Source organism: Ochotona princeps, chromosome 5 (genome assembly GCF_030435755.1).
Source record: "Ochotona princeps isolate mOchPri1 chromosome 5, mOchPri1.hap1, whole genome shotgun sequence".
Taxonomy (NCBI): Eukaryota; Metazoa; Chordata; class Mammalia; order Lagomorpha; family Ochotonidae; genus Ochotona; species Ochotona princeps.
This window is the reverse complement of record NC_080836.1, coordinates 50,409,450-50,424,592: the sequence shown is the minus strand read 5'-3', so window position 1 is coordinate 50,424,592 and position 15,143 is coordinate 50,409,450. Positions and strand designations below refer to the sequence as shown.

The 15,143-nt window shown below is 41.1% G+C and overlaps 1 protein-coding gene across 3 annotated transcripts in view; it reads right to left on the bottom strand.

The window, feature by feature from the left end:
• The window catches only part of MYO3B (myosin IIIB), a 545,106-nt gene that overhangs the window by 301,534 nt on the left and 228,429 nt on the right, over window positions 1–15,143 (bottom strand). For all 3 annotated transcript variants that reach the window (XM_058664616.1, XM_058664615.1, XM_058664617.1), the window contains one exon: window positions 9,679–9,834. In XM_058664616.1, the coding sequence (XP_058520599.1) occupies window positions 9,679–9,834 (156 nt within the window). The remainder of the gene's footprint in view (window positions 1–9,678; window positions 9,835–15,143) is intronic.

The window sequence follows — 15,143 nt, the reverse complement described above, 5'->3', positions numbered from 1 at the left end:
CCTAAGAACATTTCCCCTTAAGTTCATCACAAAATAAAATAGTGTAACTCTCTTTAAACAAAATAAATTCTTACAATTTATTCTCAGCAAGCTTATCTCCCTTCTAAATTCATACCTTGTAATTGCATGAAATAAACTAAGTTTGAGTTTTCTACACATTATTTGACAAGGAAAATCAGGAATCTAAAAACTTTCCACAGATCTACTTTCAATCAAGATGGAATATGTAGCCCTTACACTTTGCCTTTCTGCTGAATGTAAGCAAATTCCTTGGACAGAAAGCAATGGGTAGATAGCTCAGAACTCAAAAGTAAATGGCAATAGGCAGGCAAGGGATTCAAAATATTACTGAACCAATGAGAGCTTTTCCCTGGGCATTTTTTTTCTTTCATCTTATAATTCTTGATTTGGACTTATAGACAGCCTGAACTACTTATAGCGATGTCAAACTTCATGTTGGATGACATTTTTTTAAAGATTTATTTATTTTTATTGGAAAGACAGATTTACAGAGAAAAGGAGAGACAGAAAGAAAGATCTTTCATCTACTGGCTCATTCCCCAAGTGGCTGCAACAGTCAGAGCTGAGCCAACCCAAAGCCAGGATCTTCTGCTGGGTCTCCTACATAGGTGAAGGATCCCAAGACATTAGGTCATTCTCCACTGCTTTCCCAGACCATAAGGAGCTGGAATGAGAAGTGGAGCCGCCAGGACACAAACTGCTGCTCATATGGGATGCTGGTACTTGGAGGTAGAGGATTAGTCAATTGAGCCAACATTCTGGCCCCAGATATCGTTTTTATAATCATTTAAAAATGGAATCACTGGAGAAGGCATTTGGCTTGTCCCATATTACAGTAGCTGGATTAGTGTCCTAGCACATGTTTTTGATTCCAGCTTTTTGCCAATGAACACCATAGGAAGCAGCAGCAATGGTATAAGTAGTCAGATCCCTGCACCCAGGACTGAGTGAGTTCCTGATTCCCAGCTTCATCCTGGCTCAGGCCCCAGCCTCTGTAAGCTTCTGAGAATTAAATCAGCAGGTGAGAGCTGTCTGCCTCTCTAATTCTCACGTAAATTACAAAATAAAATATCTATAAAGTAAACAAAAATGAAGGTACTGGCAAACCCTCACCTGCAGTGTCACAACTAAATATACTCCGGTGCAAAATTCTGATATTTATTGTGAACAACCCCAACTCAGGATCACAGGGATCAAAGCTGGCATCACCCGAGCCTGCAGTAGACTGCATGGCATGCCAATCTGTCTGGTGCCAGGCTTATCCTACAAGAATCACACATCTCAGTTTCTCTTAAGTCTTCCCCAAGAACATTTGTTTTTGCGTATGTGTGTTTTGTTTGCTTTTAAGAGATGTTTATCTGTTATTATTAGCAATGTATGACATCGCCCCTCTGCTCATACGCAAATGGTTTTGCTCCCAAATTTGAAACTGGAGGACAACTTCATCTTCCTATCTAAGAAAAAAACATTCTGCATGCCTACCACTAACTCCCCTGACTAGTGGTTGTCTTTATTTTCCTTCCCTGGCTTGGAGTCTATTGAAAAGAAAACACATGATTTGTTTCAGCTTTGATCTATTTCTTGATTATCCTTAACCTCATATATACTTATAAAAAGTGTGGTATAATGAAAATCAGTTTGGTTCAAATTCTTTTCAATTTTCTTAAGTCAAATGAGCTGTTAACTAGACTTCAATTTCCTCTCACTGCACATGCTCCACCTAGTGCTTTAACTGAGAATAGCAACTACTTTTAACTTGGAAAACAACTTGTTTCATGTCAACTTTACACCTCTGCAACTGTAACTGGATTGAGGACCCCAAAACTTACAGAAATGGAGAGAGGGATGGATGGATGGATGGCAGACAAGATTTTAGTATATGAAGAGTATATGGTAAGGTACAGCAGTTTTAATGACCCAGAAAACATATTCAAATTCCAGAAAATTCTATATACTTCAACATGCAGTTTCCTACTTGTTTTTATGAAGTTTCAAGTACACTATCTGCCAGGCTAGGTTCTCAGAAAAATGGAATTTTAGAGGTGACACCTAGAGAAGTTCCAGCTTGGACTTGTTTCTGGGTTTGGAGGGATAGTTAGGGTAAATGGAGAGCAGGGTTGGCCTTAAGTTTCATAGAACAGAAAAAAAGAACTAATATCTGAGTCACAGATCAAGAAAGATGGGATTGAGGGCATCAAGTCCAAGAAAATGAGTGAGAAAAAGAAGGGGATCTGGAGACTGGGTAAGAGCCAGAGGCAGAGATAGGGGCTGGATCTCTGCCTGAAGAGAACAGTGCACACAGAGGGGTCTTTTGGGGATATCCTTGGTCCAGCCCATGAGAGGGAAAGGAACTCAGAGGGCACCAACTGGGTTAGATACTGGAAGCATCATTCTAGTGAAGTAAATCCCGGAAGTGTTAATTCAACGAGTTTAATCTCTGTGTCTGCATTGTGGATATAACCATGTCTGTGTGAATGCTCTTACATACCCCATCACTGAGCCTGCTGACTTGTTTGAGTTGCTGTTTCAAAGGACAATAATAACAAATAGTATAGACTTGGCCCCAACATGACGCCTTCTTCCTCTGGCCTCGTCTTGTCTGCCAGTCATACCTACAGAAGCAGACTCGCATGTAGGTCAGTATGGACCAGGTGCAGGAGCTTCCCAGGGGTGTGGCCGGGTGTGTCCTAACCTTCACTCCCCATTTGCAGGGAAGAATCAACCCAGGGAAGGAGGTGTGCTGAATCACAACTCAAGAGTGGGAAGAAAACTGACTCTGTCAGTCCAGTAATAATGAGCAATTGCCAAGTCATAGGATGATCCCTGCATCACAAAAAGCTCGATGGCCACTTAAGACAGTCACCCTGTTGGCAGGATGACTGTGAAGGACACTTCTGCCTCTGCTCCCTCACATCTAAGGTCAGAGTCCTCTTCCCTAAGCAATGGTGGTACTGGAAGGCTTGGAGAATTGGCAATATTCCCATCCCACCAGACACCAGTCACAGAAGGAAGTAAAGCGGGTCAAGGGTGTAGAAAAAGAGAGTCAGAGAAGAAATGAGGGTGAGGATCCAGGTTCAAAGATGGTGGTCCTCCAGATTCTAAGACAAGGGCCTCTGCTGCATGGACAGAGCCCAGGAGCCTAGGAACCACTTCCTTATCATCACATTCAATGGATTCCACTGGATTTCCAATAAAAAGAAACTGTTACTCAAAGCTGAGGATATAGGGCCTGCACAGAGACATATCAGGCCAAAGCTCTGCCTGCAACACTGGCATCCCATTCCACATGGGTGGCGGTTCTAGTCCAAGCTGCTCCACTTAAAATCTAGCTCCCTACTTATGGGCTGGGAAAGCAATGAAAAATGGTCAGGAAAGCAATGAAAAATGGTCTGAAGCCTTGACTTTCAAGTACAAATAAATAAATCTTTTTTTTCTAAATGCTGAGGATAGAATATCATTCTGACTCCACAGTTGGTGATGCTGAATATTTCTTCCAAATCATTATTTCCAATTCAGTGTACCTTTTGATAACATGTTGATGAAAGATTGACTATAAATAATTATGGACCTAGAATGAGAAAAGCAATAGCAAAACTACCTAAAGGTGACACTATTCTACTGAGAGTCAAATATGGACAGTTATATCCCATCTGGATACCTTTCACTGTGTGAGCTATATCTTCACCTGAATGTAAGGTTACATCCATCAAACAAACATTACAACAGATGAATTTTAAAAACAGAAGAACTATGTGAGTGAAAATTATACTCTTGCACTATAGTATCTGTAAGTTTTTCCTCTAAGTACAATTTTGACCAAAATTCCAATAAATCAGCAATATTATTAACAATTACATTAAACAGCATTCTTCAGGCAGCAGAAATCAATGATACCAGCAGAAAATTAAATATGAATTAATATACTCAATTACAGAGAAACAGTACACATATGGCTATACATATGGCTGGCAGCAGATACAAATATATCAGGATCCAGGTCTGTTTCCTCTCTGTTAGGAGGATAGGAGGACCAATAACTTATGAGTCAAACATTTCCAGCATTTTAGGAAGTGATTGTTGGGAAATCATTCATTTTTACAGGAACCCATCAATGTATGTAACCCAGGGCAGGTGTGTGAGCAAGCAAACATGTTCGCAGGTAGAAGAGGGAGGGAAGGAGCAAGCTTGCTTGGGGAAAGCTTGGCAGTTCAGCACTGAGAAACCTGTTTTTAAAGGTCATTTCAGCAGGGTGAACTGAAATCAGAAAAACTAAAGTCACTGTTTTAATCAGCCTCAGGCAAATCACAAGGGCAGAATGAAAGTCCATCAAACAGAGCAGAAAGAAGAAGCAACTAATTCTTCTCTCAAAGTTGTACTTAGAAAAATCTTGGCATTTGAAGGTTTAAAATTTGTGGTCTCCAGGGGCTGGCACCAATAAGCAAACTCTCTGCCCATATGGGCACCAGTTTGATTCCCCGCTGCTCTACTTCCAATCCAGCTTTGTACTTATGGCCTGGGGAAGCAGTGAAAGATGGCTCAAGCTCTTGGGCCTCTGTACCCATGTGGGAGAGCCTGAAGAAGCTCTTGGCTCCTGGCTTTGGACCAGCCCAGGTCCAGCAGTTGCAGTCATTTGGGGAGTGAACCAATTGATGAAGATCTTGCTGTATCTCCCTCACTCTCTGTTACTCAACCTTTCAAATAAAAATAAAATGCATCTTTAAAAAAAATATATATATTCTTGGTCTCAGCAAGTCTCAAGTCACCCGTAGGGGCATGACACAAGGTGTCTTCGAATTTTCCTGAAGCTCAGAGTTGAGTTCATGGTCATATCTCAGACATGCAGCATTTTCCCTTCTTCACTAACATTCCAGAGAATAGTTTTGCTCTTCTCCCAATAACTATAGTGAAGTCGGGAAAATGCATAGTTCTAAGTACACCTCTGAGAACTTTCATGGTGATTTGAAAAAGTAGATGGTATTAATGAATTCAAGGATTTACAAAACTGGCTTGAGGAAAAACTACTTTTGAAAGTCAAGGAAATGGGGCTGACATAAGGAAATGACCAGATTGTTTAAAAGCATCCCTGCAAGATTACATAACATCATAGCCTCCAATGATGGCTCCAAGAATTTTAGGGATTTTTAAGCTCCATGAAGAGGGAGCCTTGCATCTGTATCTGCTCTATTGAACCTGATTCAAAGACATGCTCTGGCAAAATTAGAAATGACAGAAAAAGTTAAATTGCCATGGTGCTAAACATACACTAAATTCAGCATCCAGGCATGATAGAAATAAAATCTCAAATAATTTAATGTTGCTTCTCTCTAGGGGCCTCTGCTCTTATATCTCTGTACCATGCATCTACATGTATGTGTATTTGTATTTCTATGTGTTTATATATATGCACCTCTCTGCTACTGTTACTGTTAGTTACTGTTACTACTTTCTGTTAGTGTATAAATGGTGATACAAGAATGGATTACAGCCCTGCTTTCCAAAAAGTTTAAACTCAGAGGGGCGAGATGGAGCCTCACAGCCTGAGTCTGCCTTCGTGGACACAGCACCTCCTGCCACATCGCAAAAAAAGCTCCCCCATGATTCCTGGCTTCATTCCTGAGGACTCTTAAATACTGTATCTGTCCATCAGAACTGAGATGGATCACTTAACTGGGAAAAGGAGAAGGACTATGTCCCTCTCATGCTCCCCTCTGCCTGGCCTGGCTATGGCTCTCCCCAACAATTTCCCCTTTTAAAAATTGGTATCATCTGTCTTTGTCATCCTCTTCAGCACTTGACCCTGATTTCTCTTGTTCTCTGTCTCTTCCTCTGATATCATCCTTTGGTTTTCTCCTCTTCTACCAATCCCTTGATGAATGCTTCTCACATTTTGATCTCAGAGTCCTTCAATGTGTCAACACCTGAAAGCTTGCATTTCTACTCCACTGAAAGTCATCCACAAGTTCAGTCATACCTTGTCCCCTCAGCAGTGCCTCACATCTCAGTCCCACAAGCCCTTTTTCCATCACTTTCTCACCAAATGTGCTCAGTATCTTCACTAGTATTCCCAGCCCCTGATCATTCTTAGTCCTAGAGTCGATGAACTACTCTGTCTTCACTTCCTTCCAAACCTGAAGAAATTCCAAATCCTTTTCCTACTGCCCTTGATTCCCTTGCCTGCTTGTTCACCTACCGTGTCCACTGAAGCCAATCTCCAGCCCAAAGAAGGCCACAAGTATCTGCTTTCTCTACTCCTACTCGTCGTTGCTAAGGGTTATTCCAGATGACAAATGGAAAGGGCAGCAGAAGTGATGGGACATTTACTGAGAGGATTTAGTACCAAATGCTGTGCTGCTCCGTATACATTATCTTCAGCACCAATTAGCCTTACTGTAGTGAATGGGTTTTCTGCACCACTGAGTGATCATGATATCTATCTTTAATTGATTTATATCATAATCCTTACAGTGATCATTTCAAAAAGTAAACACTACTCTATCAGCCTACTCCCAATTCTGAGACCATCATGCTTTGTTTGTTAGAAAAAATAAAGGCCTGGGCCTGGCATGGTAGCCTAGCAGCTTAAGTCCTTGCTTCACACATGCTAGGATCCCATATGGTCACGAGTTCTAATCACACAGGCCCTACTTCCCATCCAGCTCCCTGCTTGTGGCCTGGGAAAGCAGTAGATGACGTCCCAAAGCCTTGGGACCCTGTACCACAAGGGAGACTCAGAAGAGACTCTGAGCCCTGACTTCATAATTGGCTCAGCTCTGGCTGTTGCGGGTGCTTGGGGAATGAATCAACAAATGGAAGATCTTCCTCTTTGTCTCTCCTCCTCTCTGTATATCTTACTTTCAAATAAAAATAGATTTTAAAAATAATAAAGGCCTTTTATTGTACTTCCTCTCCACTCTCACAATTTTTGAGTATTTTCATCTGACCTCTCTCTGTCTTTCCCAATTTACAGGTTCTTTTTTCTAAGGCCAGCACTCATTTTAGGCCCTCCTTCTTTCCTCTTCTTTTAGCTCCTATCTCTTCTGTCTTCAATGTCTCCTCTATGTAATATCCTTCCCTGACACCTATCTGAGTTCCCCCCCATTCTTTCGGAATCTGCTTTCTTCCCTACAACATTCTCAAACTACCAGCCCCTGCCTTCCTTGGTGAAAGTCTTAAAAGTGAACAGAAATGTTTCTGATCCGATACTGTCTGTAGCACACACCAGGATACCAGCATTTTTTTAAAATCAGGAACTGTATCAGATTTGCCTTTGTAGGCCCTCTGGTTCAACACAGGGTCTGATATCTAGACACATACAAATGTCTCTTACATGAATAAATGAATACACTAGATTTTGGACAAAAGATAGAAATAGATGTTTTTTAACATTCGGTATCCTAGCTGTCTGCTTCTATTGTCTGTACAGTAAATTAAAAAGATGCTCAGGCACAGATTAAGAAGCAGTTAGTTTTAAAAAGAAAAGACTCAAAATTAAATAGATTATGTGTACTACTTGTACTACTTAAACCTATTGAGGGTCGATTCTGAATCAAGTGTTACTTTAAGCATTTTACATGCTGATTCAGCTAGCCCTCAAAACAATTTCCATGTTACAGAAGAAATTGTGGAGCAGAAAAACTATGTTACTTCTTGGGTGAGTAGCTGAGCAGGGAATCAAACCTGGCAGAGGTGGAAGTTTTAAACAACCACATTGCCCACCTGCTCTGTGGCTCCAATTATGTAGAAAAATAATGAGTGGCTATTTGCCTCCTTCATATACGCATTCATATTTTTTCTTTCTTCTCTCCACCTTAATTTGGAAACTCACAACTTTAAACATATGGACTTTTCAGCATCCAATGACATCTGAAAGCTTTGCCTGGTGGGCTTAACGAAGCATCTATGGTGCCAGGTCCTCGCCAACTGCTAAGGGAAAGTTGTCATGTGGGACAGGAGGCCAGGGTGTATGTCAATTGCATGCATTGTGTTTTCTGTGGAATTAATTTTCCTACCACCTGGGGGGTGGCTATTTAAAGTTCTGATACCTATTTGTGAGGTTGTATTTTCCTTTTAAATGACTGTTCAAAGAAACACAAACTACTGAAGGAAACTCAAGATTATCAAGATCCTGTGAGAAGCCTTTGCTCACCCTAGAAGGCTTTTGACATCAAAGGAGTTCAGAAAGACAGAGAAATTAGAGGAGGAGGGCAAGAGGGCATGGAAGCACAATTTTCTAGGAAGGGGGGACATTTGGTTTAGAGGACACAGACTTGGTCAGGGGAGTCAAGACAAGACGCAAAGCTGGAGAACTTTGCAAAATCCCTCTCAGAAATCCCTCTGCAGCCCATCACAGAGCATGGAGACAAGGAGGGGAGGCTGGATTTGATTGTAGCGCTTGAGAGCTGGGTCTTCTTTGGGCTTGGTCTTTGTATTGTTTCATCATCACTTCAGAGTGGGAAGGGAGGGGGGCTGCTGCTGTGTGGAGATGGGTGGCAGGGGCAGTGGCTAGTGCACAGGAACAAAAGTGATTGCAGGCCCCAAGGCTAAAGCACAGATTCCCTGGGGTTTCAAAAAAGAAGAACCAAGTCACTTGTAAGGCTTTGTGTTTCTCTACCCTGTAAGAAAGCCACAGAAAAAGAAATGGCAGTAGAATTGGGGGAAAACATGTTTTGAGCTTTGTAAAAGTGATCCAGGTGGCATGGTGGGGGAAAAATCAGCAAAAATAGAGTAACCTTGAAACTCTGCCTCTAGTTCCTGTGGTCCTGCTGCCAATGTTTGGCGGTTTGATTTGTTAACAGTTTCCTGTAAAATACATAAATATTTCCAGAACTTGTGACTTACAATATTTTCTTCACCTCTATTCCTTCAAGAATGTTCTTTTAACAAAAAAGAACTGGAGCTGCATCCTGGCTGGTTTTTATAAAACCAAATAATTGCTGATCACAGGAAGTAGCTTTATTTGCATTTGATTTTTATTTTAAAGAGAAATTCTGCCACCCTCTGGACAAAAATCAAAGATCCATTTTTTCTAAAAGATTTACCATGGAATATTGTTGCAAACAGCTGATCCTGACAAAAAGCACTCTTTAAAGCACCTGCCCACTAAAAAAGGGGCTAAGTGGACTGGGAATCACGTAGACAATATCTAATTCTGAATTAACTCTAACGTTTTTGTTTGTTTGTTTACTTTAGAGGAAACCATCTCAACACATTAAAGAAAAAGCCTCTAGTGCTAATTGTGCAATCTTCCCCAAACCACTACTTAGCTTTCATGTCTAGTCTTTCTGGTCTGCAACAGCAACCAAAGATTTTTCATACAAAGTCAGTCATGGCTGCTTTTATACACTACCTTTACTGGTTAAAAAAAAATCCACATGTAGATAAATATAAAATATATTTGTTGGTTTTTAACCAGAGCTAATGGAACAGGAGGCAGAAAGCAATCCCAGCCATTTGAGAGAAATTAGCCATCAGAGCATAAACAAGCCCATTTGCTTCTGAAGTCTGCCTCTGCCTCTCTTGGGCACAGAGTATTTAATGTCATGTAAATGAAACTCTCAAAATGCAGGGATGCAATCCTTACCAGTGAAAATGCCAGACAAATCAAAGCATAGGACATAGAGAATCACTGCAAGAAAGCTGAAGACATGGGCACCATACCTGGTTTTAGCAACAGGGTTTAGCTGCTTCTGGTCCTGCAGCACCTTAGCTAGCTGTTTCTGCAGAAACAAAACCTTTCCGTGGACTCCTCTGATGAATGGGTGGTCCAGGAGTTGTGTGACGGAGGGTCGCTTTTCAAAATCCTTAATGAGACACCTGTTTGCAAGAATCAAACATCAGCCCCAAGTACAACTTAGATACTCTGTTCCCCTGGGTTGGTGGGTGGGAGGGGGCTAGAAGGTTCACACAGAACACCTGATCAGCAGCCTTACACAGTTTTTTTATGGATACACACCCAGCAAACAGGAACAATAATTATATGTTAGCTGAATTAATGAAATTCCTGTTTGGTTGAAATAAATACTGAGAAAACAATTTTGAAGTACTAGAAACACAGAAAACAGGCTAGCCAGATGGTTCTGATTTTTCCATACAGTAAAATGTATTCAATAGAAGTAAACTGATGAGTCTACATACTTTATTTAGAGGCATATAGAAAAAAATCAGACTTCAATTAAATATCAATAGAAGAAACATCCATTAACTGGCAGCAAAGAAAACACAGTCAAGAATTTCCAAGGAAAAAGCAAGCAATACATTTTTTCAAGGAAAGTTTAGCACGATTTTTCATGTCTCTAAAAAGCAGAAAAATCTCAGAACAGAAAGTGACTATAATATAACTCAGAAAAACTGGAATAGAATTATACAAACAAGGAACAAAAAGTCATTTAAAATGGTAAAAAAAAATAAGTTAAATTTAAGCTCCTCCATGGTTAACTGGTTAAATCACATCAGTGCTACCAATTTCTGTTTCATATTCAATGCGCTTTTTGAAGAAAAAAACTCATTAGTATATTTTGCTATGTACTATAACTTCCTCTATATTACTAGAGATGATGTGGACACAAGGAAATTTCTCATGAAGCTGGATCTAATGAATACCCTCCAATCATTCTCTCACTTGTGTTGTGAGCAACTGCCCTTGGCAAGACAAGGAAATTTCAACATCTGCCCTTTCAAGCTATCAGCTTTGAGCCCACGATGGAAGCTTAGGAAAAACAATGGATACCATTCTGCCCACTCCAAGTAATAAAGTCTTGAGTTTTCCCAAAAGTGGCATGCCAGCAACATAGAAAATGCCATATATTTTCAAGTAACTGAAAAAGCAATGACAAATGGTTAAGAAAAAACAAACTCCCAAAGTTCAGTCTCACCTTGAGCTTTGTATCAGAGCATTTAAGTAGAATTCCTAAAATACTGTTAAACCATTAGATTTACCAAAAAACAAAAACAAAAAAAACCTCACTTTTAATAAATCTTTTATCTTAATAGCTTCCCCATAGTCCTCATCTTCCAAACCTGAAAGAATATTCGGCAACTTCCACAATCTGTTTTTAGAATGGTCGGGGGAATCCCTATCTCTTGGAACTGAGCTTATAGTTAAAAAAATCAACGGAATCTCCATCACCTCTATTTTCTTGCCTGCAATACAATAAATACCACCGCAGGCTGGCCATGGAAAGAAATCAATCATTTGGTTCAAGGTCTTTTATTCTTCTATTATTTTCCTATCAAAAACACAGAATCAGTACAGGTGTTCAGAAATGACTGTGTCTTATTTTCATCAGCAGTCTTTCCTTGATTCCATCTATGCTCATCTGTGCGTGTAATTATCAGAGGAAAACCCATGTGACTAACCACATTTTCTAAAAACAGAGGGAACCCAACAGGTCATGACATGATCAATAATTTGTATGTGGATGGTTCAGTCCTCCTGGCTTAAGGGATGGCAGATAAAAACTCCTAAAATCAAAACAGTCCCCAGGGCCTTTGTGAGTTCCTACTGCAGATGGGCTTGGGAATTTCACACCACCCTCTGTGCCCTCAAAAGAAATGGGTAGGACAGGAGGCCAGGAGTTGATGGATTCACAGGTAAACCTGCTGGGTGATCTTGGACAAGTGGTGTTATGTCTGTTTCTTGTTGTCAAATAGACATAGCCGGACCACAATAGCTACCCAAACATAAAAAGAGAGATTTCTTGCTTTCCCATACCTTAAAAGAAGTATATCCTTCTTTAACTGCTTTCTTCCTTCATTAATTGTTGAAACTTCATCTGACAACAGGTAGGTGCTTCTTAAAAAACAGGAAGGGTCAAAGGAGCTCCCCTTAGTCACCTACAGACTGTTTAGTGTCAAGGTTTCCAACGAGCAAGTCAGGGGGCTCTGGCTAACAAACAATAATTTACAGCATGTGAAGGAAAGTGGGTGGGAATAGCGCCTTGGAAGCGTTGTAGGCAAGGGCTGAGAACGAGCTCCTTTAGGTTCTGCACAGTGTGAAGCTCCTAGAAAGGGTTGGAGAGAGACCAGCAAACCACACTCCATCCACAGACAATGATCTCTACTGAGGTGTGGGGATGGAATTAAATGTGGCTTCTCTTGTTTCACAGCTTTGGTTGGAGAGGGCTCTTCCTAGACCCCAGAGAGAAGAGAAACAAGTGAATAATGAAATGAGAGGACTAGACGAAAAACCAGACATGTGGCCCTGATGCCTTGTGAAGATCCAGAAAATGAAGGTGGGAGGCACTCCACTTTTGAAGAAACGATCAGAATTGTCAGTTCTCTCAGTAAGGCCTGAGTTGGTTGAATATCATTCTGTGGGATCAGCAAAACTCAAGCAGTGTATATGGGAAGAATGCTAAGCAGAGCTGTAACCTAGCCAAATGCACTGGAGGATTTTAGGGGAAGGGCGTGAAGACCTTGAGGATAGAACCTCATTCTGAAACACTCAGCATACTCTTTTTCTCATGGGGAGCCAGGAGCCCATCTGAAATAGAATCACTATTTTACTGATAAATAGGAAAAAGTTCTTTCTCCCTTAGGGGTAGATGTGGCTGGTATCACATCATTTCATTTACTCAGCAAGTACTTATTACACAACACCAGAATTAGCCAAAATAAGTGAATTTAAAATGATTTATGACATTTTTTTCTCAAGTGTGTACAAGCATAACTGTAAAGATGGAATAACCAGAGAAACATGGAAACAATAAACTGCAGGGTTTGATCATATATATAAGACAAGAAATAACACAAAAACAGGCTTTCAAATCACCAGATCAAAACTGTTCTAACTCTTTCCAGGAGGCAAGAAAACAGGTCATTTCCTAACAGTAAAGAGGCCAGTCCCCCAACTCCTGAGGGAGAACTATTTCTATTCAACTTTGTTATGTTAAACATGGCTCAACTACAATGAGCAACATGATACTGTAAGGCTTGTGCGTAGTGACAGGACTCTAATTAAGGAAAACTTTCTGTAGCTGACAAAAATCTAAACTAAGGCTTGGGCAAGATTTGGAACTAAATTGAACTAGATTGGTGGAGAAGAGGTATAAGGCATTTCAAGGCTGGACAACTGGATCCAGTAATGCATACCAACTATGCAAGCTGGGTGCCAGTAACTCAGGGGACCACCTTCATCTCCAAAGCTGCCTCTTTTAATCACCCAAAAATGACTCATGTTAGTCTCTCTATCAGCTTTAACTAGGATATAACGGTGATAGCTTAAGGCTTGGCAATTTGATGCTCACACTCTTCCTTTGTAAGCTCATTACTTCATCCTACTTAGGGTCAAGCATTTAGTGAATGCAGAGGGAGTTGACTATGGGAATTTTTAGAACACCTGAAAATCTCTATGCTCTCTCTTAAAAAAAAAAACCACACACTTATTTATTGGAAAGCCAGTGTTACAAAGAGAAGGAGAGAAAGAAAGATCTGCCATCCTCTAGTTCACTCCATAAGTGGCCACAATGGCCACAGTTAGCCCAGTCCAAAGGCAGGAGCCAAGAGCTTCTTCTAGGTGGCAGCTAGGATACGAACCAGTGCCCAGATGGGATCCTGGAGCATGCAAAGTGAGGACTTTAGCTACTAGGCTATTGCTCTGGGCCCCCCCTATGTTGTTTTTAAAAACAACATAAAGAATCTTCTAGATTGATTTAGATAATCAACATATTAAGAAAGTTGTAAAGTGTTTTCTCATGATAGGTTTTCTTATTAAAGCAGGTATTGCAAATTCCAGATGCAGACTGTCTCTCCTCCTGCCCAGGAACTGAGCAGCTTTTCTAACAGGATGCTTAAAAATGTCACACTTTAGAGGAGATGGGGGGCCAGCCAGTGAAGTGAGTTGGCTGAAGCACTAGACATAGAAAGTATCGTACCAGGAAAACAGACTAAGCAGTGAGTGAGGTGGCATAGCAGGCTCAGATACAACTTGGGACCCCTACATCCCATAATGGAGTGCCTAGTTCAAGATCCAGCACCCCACAATATTTTTTTTTTAAGAAAGGACTTACGTATTTACTTGAAAGGCATGGCATAAGAGAGAGAGAAAGAGAGGCTTGTTATCCATTTGCTGATTTACTCCCTAAATGTTCAAATAATGGTCAAGGCTGCACCACTCTGAAGATAGGAACTTGGAATTTCAAACCAGTCTTCTAGAGAGTGGCAGGGGTTGGGTGATTGGGCCATCCATGCTGCTATCCTGGGAAAATTAGCATGCAGCTAGATCAGAAGTGGAGTTGCTGGGACTCAAACCAGCCCTCCAATATGGGACATCAGGGTTGCAAGCAGTGTCTTATCTCACTGTATCACAACACTGGTCCCCTATTCTATCCTTCTGACAGAAGGCAACACACGATCACCCAAGTACTTGGGTTCCTGCCACCCAAGTGGGAGACTCGGGTGAGGTTTGTGGCTCTGAGCTTTAGTCTGGCCCTTTTAAACCAACAAGCAAGAAAAATAAACCCAAATAAATAAATTTTTAAAATTCACCTCTTTATTTTGATAGAGCTATAGAGAGAGGTAGAGACAGAGAAATTGTCCATTTACTCCCCAGATGTCTGCTATGGCCAGGACTAGGCCAGCCCCAAAGCCAAAAGCCAGGAGCTTCATTTAACTGTCCCAGGTGGATGGCAAGGGCCCAGTCACTTATGCTGTATTCCACTGCTTTTCCCAGGCCATTAGCAGGGAGCAGGATGAGAAGTGAAGTAGCCAGGACATAAACTGACACCAATAGGGGATGCTGGAGTCACAGGTGGCTGCTGTATCTCATAACACTGGACCCCATAAGTACATATTTTTAAAGAATCTAGTTTCTTGATCAAAGAACTTTGGGGAGTATTGGTCATTCCTTAAATCATGTGAGACTGGAGTTTAAAATGCACATAAGCTTGTTAAAGGTTGTTATGTGCAGTGTGCTGCATTGAAGAAAACAGCTTCATTTTTCTTCTATGCTTCCAAACTGACTCACACAAAGACCTGTTTTTCTGCCAATTAGTCTCACACATGACGTCTCTAAAAACTCCATTGTAGGGCTCGGCGGCGTAGCCTAGCAGCTAAAGTCCTCGCCTCAAACGCCCCGGGATCCCATACGGGCGCCAGTTCTAATCCCGGAAGCTCCACTTCCCATC